The sequence below is a fragment of the Barbus barbus genome (assembly GCF_936440315.1).
Source record: "Barbus barbus genome assembly, chromosome: 10".
Classification (NCBI taxonomy): domain Eukaryota; kingdom Metazoa; phylum Chordata; class Actinopteri; order Cypriniformes; family Cyprinidae; genus Barbus; species Barbus barbus.
Window position 1 is genome coordinate 15162183 of NC_136738.1, and position 16125 is coordinate 15178307.

Sequence of the window (16125 nt, forward strand, 5' to 3'; positions counted from 1 at the left end):
CTATTGACTTTCATTATAAGTACAAAAAAAGCATTGAGACCGACAAAGTGAAGTTTTGTAATGACGTGAGGGTGAGTAAATGATGACTTATTTAAATTTTCGGGTGAACTATCCCTTTAAGCAAATGCTTACTTGCAATTACTTAACTCCAGGTTCTTGTTTACAATATTTATTTGTCATGATCCCATTATAACATTGTCATTTTGTGTTTGTTGCTTTGTTCTGTGTGCTGTTAGAGCGGGGAAAGCAGGGAAACGACCCAAATCCAGTACCTGGCGTGGCCTGATCACGGTGTACCAGAAGACTCAACAGACTTCCTGGATTTCGTGGCTCTGGTCCGGAGTAAACGAGCTGGGAAGGACGAGCCCGTTGTGGTCCACTGCAGGTAATTCATATATCTATATCAAAAAATAGTTTCTAAATGTAGTTATCTAAAGTGAATTACAGTGCAATCAAGTCTTGGCTTACCATTTCCCCTTTTTATCCCTCCCCTTCTCCCTCTGTCATATCCCAGCGCTGGGATTGGCCGGACGGGAGTTCTCATCACCATGGAGACAGCAATGTGTCTGATGGAGTGCGGCCAGCCGGTGTATCCATTAGAAATTGTGAGAACCATGCGGGATCAGAGGGCCATGATGATTCAGACGCCTGTAAGTCCCGCCCACCTTCTTTCGTCCTGTCATTGCCTTCGTCAGTCATCCATTGGGGGTTTATCAACCTTCAGTTGCTGGGAAGAGGCAGAAAACTCTAAGTTTTCTCTAAAAATCTAGAGCTAATGATGACATGTTAAATAAACAACAAAAAAACAAAATAACTTGCATTTAAAACAGCAGCAGGGTATAATGTTTCCACATCTATAAAAGAAGAAGGGGGTCTTGTCTAGGCTGGGACTCCCAGAGCTTGAGACAATGATGTGATTCCAACATGATCTGCTATACTTTAATGAGGCTTGTCAGCCCAGAGGCTGCTGACCATGAGACCACACTAATTAGACAGCAGGAAAGGGAATGGGTGGATGCTCAGTGAAAACACTTGTGCACTACATGCCCACTCTGTGCTTTTTCATTAGTGGTGTTACTAAGGTATCACTTCTTCTATTGGTCATCCACTGCCATTCAAATGTTTGGGGTCAGTAAGTTGTTGAAGAAAGAATTGAATATTTGTAGTCAGCAAGGATGCATTTAAGTGATCAAATGTCACAGTAAAGACATTTACAGTCTTTGTTTAACAAAGTTTCCACAAAAACAACTGTTTTTAACATTTATAATAATAAGTGTAAAAGGTTTTTTGAGCACCAGCTCAGCATATTAGAATGATTTCTGAAGAATCATGTGACTTTGAAGACTGGAGTAATGGCTGCTGAAAATTTAGCTTCATCACAGAAATAAATTCCATTTTAAAATAGATTCAAATAGAAAGAGTTATTTTGAATTGTAATAACATCAATAACATTTCAAACTCTTGCCAACCCCAAACTTTGAATGGCAGTGTACATAAATTTGATCAATTATTTGAACACTATTTGCTGTTCTGGCTTCACTTGGTGAATGATTTTAAAGGATTGCCTGAGCTATATTTTCTTGACTTTCATTTCTTCCTGTCCACATCTTATTTTCTGCTTCTTAACATGCAAAATGCACTGTGGTTTGTTTCACAGTGGTTCTATGTGCATTCTCCCGTCTCTCTCTCTCAGTCCATAAATTATGCTCTCATCCCAGTTTCACATACTGCCATCACACTTGGCTGCTCTTGCGTGATAGACTGACATGTCTTGCATTCACCATGACTTCTCCTCTGTTCTCGGTCTTCTCAGAGCCAATTCAAGTTTGTGTGTGAGGCCATACTGAAGGTTTACGAGGAGGGCCTGGTGAAACCGCTCAAGTCCACGCTGTACGAATCCAACTAATGCAATGCCAGCTTTTCCCGAAAATGATGCTGAAATTCACTGACAGGATCTTCTCCACATGATGAGGTTACAGCTCCATGACAGAGTGATGGAGAAGTATCTCGAGCCAGGAACACAGGACATAAACCAAGCACTGCTGCACTTTACGCTGGCAAATAGACTATATGCCAGGCTTCAATGAGGAGAGAGAGAAGTGACAAAGAAATCTAACAAAGGTGAATTAGGTACTTGTTGTACACTTGTGCCATATGTGTGTAAGGGCAGGCCCGTGAATGAATGAGTGTTTTTATATGTGGTCACCTATTATTTGGAAACGAACAACACCCACAAAACAATTCACATCCAGGCCTGTGCTGCAAGATGAACATTTGTATTATTATTAAACTTAAATATTTATTGTTTCAGTCTCAATATTGAGCCCTGCTCTGTCAACATAAGTAACTACTTACAAAACAAAAAAACTTTGTTACAACAGTGATCTTTTTTTTTTTTTTTTCTGTTTGCTTTGTTCTAGCTTTTTGGCGCAGGATGAAAAACTTTATTTATTATGCTGTCAAACTAAAAAGCTGTCGACAAGGACTTTAAAGCACTTTGCATTACAGCTGTGGTGCAAAATATCGGGTCGGACTCTCACGCAGAAGTTAAAATGCAAATGTTGTTATTATTTACTCACCCTTGTGTCTTTCTAAACTCATATGATGACAGTGGAGTGCAAAATGAGATGTTTTGAAAAATGTTCATGCTGCTCATTTCCATACAGTGAAAGCCTACGAGACAAAAAGACAGAAAAATACAATAATATTCTCTATATTCCAAGTTTTCTGAAGCAGGAAAAGACACAATTATATTCTTAGTTATGAAATAAAAGAACCCGTGAGACTATAGAATAATGAATTCTGGGCCACCAACCCACATAAATTAACATACAGAAGATTCCTTTTAAAATTAGATTGATTCATTTTTTTTATATACATATACACTCCTTTATAATACACTTTATTATAAGAGAACTGTCATTTAGAAATGTGATCTGTCCATAGGCAAACATTCCCTGAAAGAATAAACTCCTTGCCATTTAAAATATAGATATTCAATTGAAGGGTTTAGTATTCCCTGTAGGTGAAATAACAGCTTCATCAGTGTTGCAAATAACAGTTTTTTGTGTTGTTAAATCTGAATTTTACACACCACAATGTGTCAAATGTAGTACCATGTTGGGCGATCAAATTGGAGGTTGTTTATTTTTGACCTGTTTATTTCTTGTAGCAGAATATCCTGCTAACATTAGCAAGTGTGTCCAGTGTGTGTGTCGTTGTGTTATTACTGTATGTTTCTGATGTCTGTATGTGTAAGTGTGTTTTATAGTACTGTTGGTGTGAATGTGAGAGCCCAAATCACATGTTTAGGTTTGATCTAGGCCTGGTTCAACACATAAGAGCTGGCTGTTCGACTTTTAGTTTATTTAATTGAGCCCTAGTTTTATCAACAGTCTTTGTTTGGAAGCCATCAAATTAACATCGTTAATCTCTCAAATTAAATGCTGACCCATTGCCCAGTCTCACAGGGCATCTCTAGTTGAATCCATGCCTGTACTCTTCGTAAGGTACTATCTACATTTACAGTCAATCGTATGATGTTTCTTACTGCTCATAATTGCTGGAGAACCTTGGTTTTAGGACCAAATAATTCCTTTCTATGCTGAAGAGGTTACAGGTTTTACCAAAAAACATTTAAAACAGGAATATGGCATGGAATTTGGGAGAATCTACACACCTCCTGCCTTGTGGGACAGCACTTTTTCAATAAAGATGTACAATTGTAGACTGGAGTTTAACGTTTTATTTGCTGCAAATAACAGGAAGGTCAAGTTGTGCCACTTGTCCATTTTTATGAAAATATTATAACGTGTACATACAATGTTGTATATTAAAAAGAAAATCTTTAAAATAAAAGCAAGGTGTGTGATCTGGGTTGTTTTTGCATATATATATATATATATTTTTTTAATTACATTGTACATTTGTACAATTAATTACATTGTACATGTCCTCCTTTGAAGGTTTTGGCAGGATAGTTTCAGAAGCTGCAGCAGTATACCAGTGGGTGGTGCTGTTGGAAAAAATTAATAAGAACACAGAGCACCTGTAAGCACCTGGCTGTTTGAGGGCTGTTACTCCTAGCTAAAAAAATTCGGATCTTTTGCAGGCCCAGATGAACCAGTGGTTCAGATTTATATATTCGACATTTAAATACTTTTGGACTTATTTAAATTATAACATGCATGTTGCTTTACAAAAAAACAAACGTTATATATGTTTTTTTTTTTAGTTTGGATAAAAGCTTAAGATTATACATTATCAGTCCATTTTATGAAATCATATTATTTTCAATCTACCCAATGCTTCCAAGACCATTACAGATCATTCTTGCAAACCTGCATGTAATGTCTTAGCTTTGAAAGTGCTATAATAATTCAGCATATAGAATAAAATAATATATGACAAATAATATCACTTCCTGACTAACTATATACATATATATAATCAGTAATCATTCAGTACCATGCTGTTACCATCTCATGATACCACTAAAGTACCAGTTTGGAAGATATGGGGGATATGCAGTTCTAGTACACAAAGTTCCAAAATGTTCTTATAAATGTTATTTGTGTATGAAACTGGATTGGAAGTTAAACTAGATTTTGATCTAAAGTTTTATTCAGTAACTGATTTATAACTTTGTAACATGTCACACAATAGCTGACTGTAGTTTCGTAAAAGTTTAATAACGTTGTAACTAAATGTTAAAAAGAATTGAGGGAATTTTCACTCCGCACCGGCCCTTTAAATGTAAATCCACTTTTAGGGATTTGCGTGACGTCATTTCCTGAGGGAAAATCTTTCGGACCGGGACAATATCAGTTCCACTTACCTCCAAAAACATAAGGTGGATGGGCCACGCTGCGGCGTAGAAGATGGATATTTCAAAACACAAAGTTGTTTATTGATAACGGCCGAGGCTAGAGGACTTTTTCATTGGCGGAACATCAATCGGTCTGCAGTAAGTATCGCTTTTGTCTGCGGTCTGAGGATCAACAAGTGGATTCGCGCCGCTAGCGCGGTCAACCCGGTGGTGGGCGCGATAGATATCGCAACCATATTACAGCCGTATTGCAACTTCTAGCTATTTGTGTTTTTACACCGACGCAACATTTGTAGGTAGTTCCGCCGTTAAATGTAAATTGTGCGCATGTTTTTTTTTTCCCTGAGCAAACAGGTGTCAGTGGCGCTCGGTCAGTCAGCGCGTGATGATCGTGAGCCGTTCGCTACAATGTTGCTCTAAATCTCGAGCAGTGCGCGCCTGACAGCAGCGTTAAAGGTTTGACGCTTTGTCAACCGATATTTTAAACGGACCAGTGTGTATTATGAATATTTACCACAGTGAAATTATAGTCAGTGAGAGTGAAGGTAGCAATTTTAGTTAACTGCAGTTGTATCTAGAGTCTTTAAATATCTTCCCACGTTATTTTTCATAAATACCACAGTTTGTTTTATGGAAATTATAGTTGTCTTGACATAACCTTTTGTGTTTTCCCTAACTGTGGTCTTATTACAGATGTTTCAGTTAAATAATAGTTACTATACATGATGCACAAAATTTGAGTAAAGTTTTCTTAAAGAAATAAGGTGCCGTCTATTCAATAATGGTCTTATTATAGATTCCACAGTTAAACTGTGGTTATATGTAAGAACTATAGCGAGTTGTAATTTGTTACTGAGATTGTTTGTTTCTTTCTTCTAGACTGGACTAAGGAATCTACCTGAACATGCTGAGCTTCCTTCGCCGGACTCTGGGCCGGCGGTCCATCCGCAAACATACTGAGAAAACTCGACTCCGGGAAGCCCAGCGAGCCACAACACACATCCCTGCTGCTGGAGATGCCAAGTCCATCATCACCTGCCGAGTGTCTTTGTTAGATGGCACAGATGTCAGTGTTGATTTGCCGGTGAGTTGACTTACACTATATTGCCAAAAGTATTGGGTCACCCCCTTCTAATGAACATGTTTGACTACTTTAGTAATTTCTATGAGTACAAATCTTAATGTTTAAGCATATAATGATATTCTACGGAATTGTGTGCTTCTAATTTTATAGCAACAGTTATAGGACCCTTTTCTATTCTAACATGACAGTGCCTCTGTGTATAAGGCATGGCTCAAAAAGGCTTGATTGATTCAGTCAGTGTGGAAGAACTTGACTGATCTGCAGAAATCCTAGTCCTGATCCCAGCTGAACACCTCTGGTGTGACTTTAAATACAGACCTTGAGCCAAAAACTCATCACCAAACAACAATGACTTGTACATAAGGGTACTGTAATTTTAGACACGTCCAAAACAGTTGCAACAGAGATGGAAATACAATTTTTAAACGTGTGTTTGATTGACTATGGTTTTCATAAACAGTCTGTTTGGTCAGTTCTTGCCAGTTGTACTTGTTGTGATACACTCTTGCTTGGTTGCATTGTGTGACTCAAGAAGAACAATTAAACAATTTAAAAGGTGACCTTTATTAAAGTTCAAGCTCAAGGTTGAATCCTAGGTATTAGTTTTCAGTCTCTGCTCTTACAGAAACTTGCCTACTGAGTCACGTTGATACTCCAGTATGACAGAAAGAATGCTCTGAGCTCTACATTGTTCACGGCTGTATGAGGCTGTTTGCTTGTTACATAATCCTGAGAGAAAAGTAGAGGGAAACTAGACATCTCTGCTGGTGACTAGAGATGTGCTTAGCACTTTTAACTTGACAAATATGAGAAGTCTTTACTTTCAACTTTGTAATTTTAATCACCTTGACTTGAACTGATGAGATTAGGAATTCTTTCAAAGAAGTTATTTTACTTAGAACTCATAAGTCAAGCACCCACATAAAATCTGTTTGTGCCAAAACCTGATGCTGTTTTTACCGTAGTGCTTTTGATTTTAATGTAAACACTGTCTTTGCATGTGAGAAACGGTGCTCTCAGTCTGGCCTTTTGTCCTGCCAGCGCATGCATCTTAACTCTATAAAGGCAGTGTATCATATTTGATACATGAATTTGTAAGGCCTCAAAATTATCAGCATGATAAAAACTGTTATGCGCAATCTACTACATGCCTTCTGACCCCGATTCATAGTTCATTCTATTTTAGCAGGCAAAAGGCCTTTTTATTGAGTAAACATGACTAAATTTATATTTCATGATGAACATTAACTGGACTGAAGCAACTTGGGCTACTTGATTATCCATTATTTTCAAAATCATACATCAAATATGATACAAACAACAGACTTTTGAGGAAAGTTTATTTGTACATGTATTGCATTTCATTGCATTATATGTTTTGCCCCCCACAATTAAAACTAGAGTTTTAAACCAAGCCTTTTGGTATAATCTTACTAAAATATATTATTGGGATATTAAGTGACAATTGATATTTAGCATTTTATGTAAGTAGTCTGATATACTGTAAAAATATCGACGTTTTAGAATTTTCTTTTACTCTTTGGCCATATAAATTATAGTATCTTCACCAAATTGCATATTTTTCTCAGTTTGGGCCTCTGATTGAAATTGATGTTTTTCTTCTTCTTCCTCAAGTATGAACTCCCATTATTCTTACTATATAGGGTGACCAACTGTCTGTTGCTCTGTTGACTATGTATTGATTTGTTAAATTGAAAACCTATTTTCAGTTCCACTGGATGATAATATGCTTTAAATCACCAATAAGCTTCATTAAATGTGAGTTTTAATTGTGACTTTAAATGTTAATAGTGAATATACATTTCCTTAAGCAGTGACTAGGTTATGCTATTAGACTAGACAAATATTACATGTGTGTTTACCTAATGCAGTTCATCTACCTGGCTTAAAAGTTGTATTTTTTGCATTATTACTTGAGGTTTGACTCTGACTTGTAAAACTGTTTGATTATTCAGGGTGTGCACTTACGCCCAGGTCTCGGAGATCTGACCCAGATGCTTGTCATTCTGTTTACTGATTAGCCGTAATACCATCATCCCTCTTGTAGCATGTGACCATTGGACTGTGTGGACAGTGAATGACTTGATCCCTCAGCTTCTTTGTCTCTGTTTACTCTGTTGTTGAGCCTCTGTCAGGAATTTCCTTGACCTCCACCTCAATGTGTTAGGTTTGATGTATTACTGAGTGTTGTTGAGCTCATGAGGGGTTTGCTTTTCTGCTCTTCATTCCTAACTAAAGTTCAGTATTTCCACTGACTGATGTATTATTATATTTTAATGTTTGTGTTAAAGTGTACATTTATATGCTATCTGTATTATATACTGTATAACAAATTTAACAGGTTTTCTTGGAATTTCATCTGCTGTCATTTTGAATGCATTGTGTCAACGTTTGATTACCTATATTTTAAAATAACCATAGTGACCATTAACCTGCACAATCTACTTTTCTGCATCGGTGGTTCTCAACCTTTTTGACTCCAAGGCCTGCTGTTCACCAAGACAATATTTAAAGGTCTTCCTGTCGATTCTGATATGTACCTCTGGTTATTCTGTAAATGAATAACCTCTGGTTATTCTGGCTGTGTACCACTGGTGAAAGTGAGAGAAATGAGCTAGACCTGCTGTCATCTGTGATTTTTATCCAGACTTCAGTTGTTTTCTTTTTTTCTTTTTCTTTTAATTATTAATGGTAATTAACTGTGCAGAAAATTGTATACAAATGATATGGAATACATTCACACTTGAGGTTAGATTTTTATAAAGGCTTAATATGTTTTGGGGCATCAATTTTAGGCATTTGTTTTGTGGTTTTGCATCGATAGGTTTGTGTGTTTATTAGGGATGCACCGAAATGAAAATTCTTGGCCGAAAACCGAAACACCGAAAGAAATTATGCCAATTATTAGTACCATTGCATTTATGGCTATGACTGTGTACTAACTTTACTAAAATCAAAGCATTGCAATTGCATAAATTAATGTTAAAGTTTCAAAGAATAAATCAATTACAAATTATGCAAATATTTATTTAGCACATTGCAACAATGCACAGTATAAAATAAAAATCAAACTAAAATGTTTAACTTGACCCCGCTCATGTGTACATTAAATAATAATGTACAGGCCTACTGGCCTGCTGAAAGGTTGTAAAATTAAATGTTCTCTCATAAAAACAAAGGGCATTTAGGTCAAGTGCATTTTAAATAATTTTTCTCTGTAGGACTACTACAAGAGAGTGCATTCAGAACAAGTGCAACTGCTTAAAGATACAACAATATTTTCTCTGTACGCCTTCAACATAATAGTGTATCAAAACAAAGACTGCTATAGCCCATATGTTAACTGTAGAACTTTAACAACATCAAATGCACCAAGAATTGCAGATGTGCAAAGTGGATAATAAATATTTAAGCCCATTCTACTTCTTGAGGTAAAGTGGCAGGTTTTTCTTGATGAATAGTAGCTTCTCTGCTTCATCACAGTGAAGTCTGTTCCTCTTCTCATCAAGAACATGAGCTGCTGCTCTGAACAGTCTCTCGCTGTCAGTGCTTGTGCACGGAGTAGACAACTTGTGTGCCATCTTTGCCAGGTCAGGTGATTATTTCTCCAGTAGGCAAGAGGGTTATCACTTCTGGGGATGGGAACTTCAGACAGATAACCATCTAGCTGTTGAGCGGTTGAGCTTGTCATCTGCCTAACATTTGCGAAAGATTTGAGAGAGTGTATTTAAATAGGGCCAGTGCATAAATAAACATTTTTATCAAATTAAAAAAATATCTAGCAGAAATATGGCTACAATCTTATAGTCACATATATAGTAGCCTAAGAACAGAATAGCCTACCTATTATTTGAGGCACTTTCTTGCAGGATTTCACTGACAACGAGGGTGCATGCCCCTCATCTGGTGCAGAGAGACGAGTCTTTTTTTCTGCGCTCTGATCTCCTTCTCCTGCGCTGTGCGCTGCTCCGTGTGCTGCTCGGTCTCTGCCTCCACGCGGGTTCTCCGCATCCATCGCGGCCTGGATCATTTCTCGTGCGCGCTGCTTTATTTCCGCATCCAAGTAATGGTCTTTATAACGCGGATCAAGTACAGTTGCGATGAAGTGCAGAGGATCCGAATAGATCTCAGTGAAACGTGTGCTGACAGACTTTAAGAGTGTACTTTTCATTGTTTTCGGCCGTATTGTTTCGGTGATAAAAGTCTTTCGGTGTCCGAATATTCGGCACACCCCTAGTGTTTATATTTGTATTTAATTGTTTGGCATGTTATTAATGCAGTGTGGAAAGTCTAATAGATATTAGCGGTTTACTGAGGGCACTGGGTTATGTTCCTCTGGTTTGATAAAGATCATTGTGGTCTCTGGGCTGGTCACTGTAGATTACTAATGGCCTGTTTGAGGCTTGGCAAGGAAACAACCAATGCAAGCGGGATTCACATGGCAGAGTAGTTTACTCTAAGATCTTAATCTGCCTTTATTTTTCCTTTTGTTCTTATTGTAGATAGCTGGCACTATTTTGTTGTTGTTTTAAAGATTCCCTCTGATGTGTTATACACAAGGGAATGATGAGCATAAACTGAACTAGTGGTGACTGATAAATTAGAGGATGAGTTCCCAACTGCATAACCAAGAGTAAACAACCCCACCAAAGACATCAAATGAGCAGATGCCAGTCTGCATCACAATTTAAAGAAAAAAAATGTTCTCCCTCAACCTAAAGGAGGTTTTTGGCAGGATATTAATTCTACACTATAAGCTTTTAAAAATGCATTGCTGAAAGTGAACTAACTTTGATTTATGATATTATTGTTTTTAAGAACTGTTTTTTTTTTTTCTTCTGGTCTCCCATTTGTACAATTTAAGCACCAAAGTACAGAAAACCAACCATGGCACATCTCTAGTAGGGCTGTGTATTGGCAAGAATCTGGCGATACGATACGTATCACGATACAGGGGTTGCGATACGATATATTGCGATACTGTAAGCAAGGCGATTATATTGGGATATTTCTTATTTTAGGAATAGGATATATATGTTTTAGGAAAGCTGTCATTAAGAACACACCACCATATGCAAACCTTAGCAAAAAATAAATAAATAAAAATAATTTAAATGCAATAATCGGTCCCTGTAACATTCAACATTATTGAACCACTTTTTGTGCAGTACGAGTAAAGGGGGAAATATTCAAGTGCTTGCATGATTCTTTAGTTAAATGTATGTATAAAATGTATTTTATAAAAAGAAAAATATATATTTATAGACTCTACTTTAAAGTTTCATAGTTTAAGTTTACAATTGTGACATGCAATGTCATAACATTTGATCTGAACAAAAAATTGCATCTGCTTAATATCAATGAAAAATAAAGTGCTGGCAGGATTCCTAAAGAAAATAAAACAATTGTAAAACAATCAAATAAATACAGATGTTAAACATTCTCAGAACTTTTCAACTTGGATTTCACAGGTTTTTCAGTTTGTGTTTATGTTCCGCGTGGAATTGCTGAGACCGCGACGCGTGAACCGCGCCGCGGGCCAGGGGCGGACATTACCACAAAAGCCCAAATGGTGCCACACTTCAGCTTTGTACATCGAAACGAGAACAGGAACAGTTCTTTCATCCTCCATTACTGGCAGCAAACTATATTAACGCTAACATTAGTGGAGTACCCTGATGCTAGTGTTTCCTGTCACTGTTTAAGTTCAGAGAAAGACTGATATCTAGCGGTCGGGATATGAACTCAAAGCGAAACAACTGCCATGAATCTTGTATGATTTATTTATTTTTTTTTAAATATCGATATTCCGTTTTGGAGAATCGATACAGTATCGCCAAACAAAATATCGCGATACGTGTATCGATATTTTCTTACACCCCTAATCTCTAGAGGCAACAAACTCATTGTATAGTACTATGCAGTTGGAAAAGAGATGTAAATATCTGTACAGTTCACAAGCTGCACAAACATACAATGACCATCTGGTGCATCTCCAAGGAAAAGCTTTTCAAACCGTCACCCCGGATACCCATAAATTCTGAATCGCTGTTTCACTGGCCAGTGTGGAGGTGTGGAGGATTCAAGTTCACTTAATTTCCTGGCTTGACACTCTTGAGGAGTGAAGCCAAACCTAAACCGGAAAACCCAATATCACAAATGATGAGAAACACACATTAGTGCCGGGTCGACCTGTTTGTTTAGGTAGGCTGGTTTATTGACATTTATGAAGCTGTAGTATTTTGTTAGAAGTGCTTTAATAAAAGAATATATGGCCATGTTGACACAGCAACAGAATATGGTTGTCAGTCCTGTATCTGAGTCCTTAATAGGTTTATGCTCTCACACAGTATGGTAGTTTGAGGGAGTGACAACTGCATTCTACAATCAAATTCACAGACATACATTTTCAGGTCTCACAAGCACATTCTCGGAAAACTCATGCTGTGTGAAAGGAACCGGACTTGACAACTTGTCTGTCACATCATACAGTGCAAGAGAGCCACTCTGCTGCATAAACTTGCACCTACCGTGTGTTCTGATTTTCCATGTTTGGTTTCCGTAACTTCCAGAGATGCGTACATGAGCTTTGTTATCTGAAGGTTGTCATCCAGTCAATGTTCTCCACTGGAGATGCTCCACCAAAATATAAATGACCGGTTTATGAAGATTTGACGGGTGAACTCACAGCTCTATTGAACACTTGTCATGTCAAAAAGTGATAAGACTTTTCAGTTTTATGGACGTCGCTATCTTGGATGCTACCTTGGTCAGTGTTACTATGGTTACTGGTAAGGAATAAAGGGTTGACTTTCATTGCACGTTCATACAGACAGTATTTGAAAAGCTACTGTAAGTTGTTGTGTGAACTGGAGACATTTCGAGACTCACACTTGTAAGTAAATGTGGTTGTCAATCCCAAAATCTGACAGTGTGAATGTAGCCTATATGTTCAACTTCTCAGATTTTCTTCTCAGAGTTTTAGCATGCTGACATTGTGCTTTAAGAAAAATATTGCTCTGATATTTGAAGTGGCAGTTCTTTAAAGAGGATGAATTTAGAAACTTTTCTGAAACATGTCAGCATGGTACACAAACTTAAAAAAAACAACTTTCAAGCACCACCAACACTTACATAAGAGTACTGCATTTGGTTAGTCTTTAAGATTATCTGTACAAACAACCCACTGACTTGTCATTTGTTATTCGGAATTAATCAAATATATTGACATATAATACCTACTGAGATAGGGTGGTGGATGGGGGTTCAGAACAGGCAATTAAACCAAGTGTTACTTTCTGTCCTGATTGCTGGAAGCACACTGAGGAATGTAACTGCGCCTCCAAAGGCTGTATGTTGACCTAGCAGCCTGGAAAACCTCAGCTGAACAATGTGAGTCCTGAGCCTGGGGTTCACTCAAGCACACAATGGACTCTTTGTCTGCATTATTGCAGCTCGCTGGGATGCTTTGTACACTATGCCAACTTACTGGGGCCTGCGTGAGCATCCGTTGCTGTTCGCCTGGGCTACGGCTAAACCGGCCTTCCCAACTCTTGAGTGCAGCAGTTGGGTGAGACACTTGTGTCAGTGCTCTGTTTCATACATGGAGATGCTAGCATGGATGTACCTGTCCATAATACTTTGGGTACTAAACAGTGTATTTAGATAAAGTATGCTAAAGATAAAGGGGTTTGTTTGTCTTGGATCTTCTGAAAACTAGAAATTGAAACGTATAACTCGCTTTGATTTACATCAGACAGTCCATGAAATGATCCCTTTGTTAATCGCCTCTAGTGTTAAGATTTATCAGTCGCTTAAGTCCAAACTTGTGAAATGTTTGACTGTTCCACTTTTTGTTTGTCTTCAGTGGTCATGGGTTAGGGGTTTCCTTGGTTGCGAATCTAGACTGTGACTCGCTGGCTTGATAGGATGCAGAGCTGTAGTTTGAAACTAGACACTGTTGAAGTCAAGTGGTTGAGCTGTTGAGGCTTTTTCAGACAAAGTCAGAAGAGTTCCTCCTGCGGTTTGGAGGTTGGGATTTCTTTACATTAATGAGACTTTGTCCCATAGATGGATGGAGTGTTATTTAAACAGAACATTTAAAACACACACACACGTTTGTTTTTGTGAATTGTGGAGACATTCCATAGGTGTAATGGTTTTTATACTGTACAAACCATATTTTCTGTCGCCCTACACCAACCCTACACCTAAACCTACCCCTTACAAGAAACTGTGCATTTTTACTTTCTCAAAAAAACTCATTCTGTTTGATTAAGCTTTTTGAAAAATAGGCACATGGGGTAGTGTCCTCATACGTCACCTTCTCCTTGTAATACCTATGTCATACCCATGTCATTATACAAATTTGTGTCCTCATCATACATGTGTCACAAAAACGCGCACACACACATTTTAAATTGATTCTAAATATCTGAAGGTTTTGCTTTAGATGTTTGGAACGGAGACATGGTTTTAGTCAAAGCTAGATTGGCCTGCTTGGCCAAGACCTTATCCACTGACCTGCTGTGTCAGTGCTATTGCAAGCCAGTACATGTAGTTCCAATACACGTACTTGGTTATAAACAAGAATGAAGTTTGCGTAATATTACATACTTAATATCAGTTTAAAAGCTACGCATGTGAGGCAGTGGACTGTTAGGATTTAAATCATGTTCTGTCTCTTTCTCTCCAGAAAAAAGCCAAAGGTGCAGAACTGTTTGAACAGATCATGTATCACCTGGACGTTGTCGAGAAGGATTACTTTGGCCTGCGCTTCATGGATTCAGCCCAAGTCCCGGTATGAGCAAAATGATTTCTAGATGGTGTATGCAAGATGTGCTTTTAATATGTCAGCTGATTGATGGGCCTGCTATGCTCAAATAGTCAACACTGGCTCACCTCTATTGTGTATGGTTGCATTATTATTAAACTCAAATGCTTCTGTCATAATCTGCAGTGAACTTATGTTGCAGAAAGCTTTGTTAAAAATATTTTCCAAAATTGCATGCAAATAAGGAGTACTACAGCGTTTCACAGAGTAAATTTGCAGGGGAGTTAGGTAGAGATGTGGGGGGGGTAGCAACTGGTAGCCAGTGAAGTGAGTCAAAGAGAGTTGTAACATGCACTCTCGACCTGATATTATATGCCAATCCTCATGACTGGGTGGTCTGCATGATGTGGTTTGAATCAAACACAACTCCCAGAGTTCCTGGCTGTTTGGATGCTGTTTTTAATGCCTTGCCTATCTAAATTGTTCTACTTTTGGTGCATTCCCAGCTTGCACTGTTACTGCACAGTCAGTAAAAATCAGGAGCTTTTTATCGATCACATCTATGTTTTTCATTTTCCTTTGTAGTGTCATTTGCTTTAAATTTTCTGATGATTTTTTTTTTTCAGTATTAGCAATCATCATTTCATAACTTCTGTTCAACTTATTAAAAAGAACTTCAGTGCGCATATTCTGATCAACTTTCTTTATTGACAGCTATGTACTTTTAAGAGTGATAAAATATTGAATCTTCAAAGAGCAGCAGACAGAGCTCAGGCTAGTGCAGAGTCTTACGTGAAAGAGGGAGGGAAGTGTGTGAGGAATGTGTGGGAGAGATCGAGACACTCTATTCTTCCATCAGCATGAGTGCCTCCACCCTCCCTCCCTCCACATTGTTCAGACATCACCCCGTTAGAGCGGCCCAACTCAATAGACGAGACAGAATTTTCTAGTATTTTCAAACCAGAGTATGAAAATGCTTTTTGCCCGCCAGCCAAAGTGGCTGATGAATTCCCCCTCCCCTTTTTTATTTATTTATTTTTAACCAGATATGTTGAGAAATGTAGTAATGTCTTGAATAAAACATCAAAAGGACTGTCATGAGGTTAATATTGTTAATATCTTAAATGCAGCAAACTTAAGGTTCTCCACATCCCCAAACATGTGACATGTTTCATTTTCTTACATTTGCAGCACTGGCTTGATGTCACCAAAAGCATCAAAAAGCAAGTCAAAAGTAAGTAAAATGCTGTTCTTACTACTGAACTCACTTCTTGGTAGATGTTGTTTTGAACAGGTTTGATTAGATGAGCAACTTCAAGGCCTGATGTAATGCACTCAAGCACTCCTCCATACAGAATTAATCGTGGTTATTTACTCAGAAGCGCTGTTCCAAACCTCGTGGGCTGCTTTGCATTGTGT

General features: G+C 37.9%; 2 protein-coding genes across 11 annotated transcripts in view; both read left to right on the top strand.

The window, feature by feature from the left end:
* LOC306876508 (tyrosine-protein phosphatase non-receptor type 4-like) overlaps window positions 1-3873 on the top strand; it is a 69413-nt gene extending 65540 nt beyond the window's left edge. For both annotated transcript variants that reach the window (XM_079427745.1, XM_079427744.1), the window contains 3 exons: window positions 237-385; window positions 515-650; window positions 1814-3873. In XM_079427745.1, the coding sequence (XP_079283871.1) occupies window positions 237-385; window positions 515-650; window positions 1814-1906 (378 nt within the window). In that variant the 3' untranslated portion in view covers window positions 1907-3873. The remainder of the gene's footprint in view (window positions 1-236; window positions 386-514; window positions 651-1813) is intronic.
* A 921-nt stretch (window positions 3874-4794) lies between these two features.
* epb41l5 (erythrocyte membrane protein band 4.1 like 5) overlaps window positions 4795-16125 on the top strand; it is a 36531-nt gene continuing 25200 nt past the window's right edge. For 5 of the 9 annotated variants that reach the window (XM_079427746.1, XM_079427750.1, XM_079427752.1 and 2 more), the window contains exons 1-4: window positions 4795-4966; window positions 5708-5912; window positions 14629-14733; window positions 15898-15940. In XM_079427746.1, coding sequence (XP_079283872.1) covers window positions 5733-5912; window positions 14629-14733; window positions 15898-15940 — 328 coding nt within the window. In that variant the 5' untranslated portion in view covers window positions 4795-4966; window positions 5708-5732. Of the gene's footprint in view, window positions 4967-4994; window positions 5285-5707; window positions 5913-14628; window positions 14734-15897; window positions 15941-16125 lie in introns of those variants that run through there. The other 4 variants (XM_079427747.1, XM_079427754.1, XM_079427751.1 and 1 more) reach the window with 3 other exon arrangements.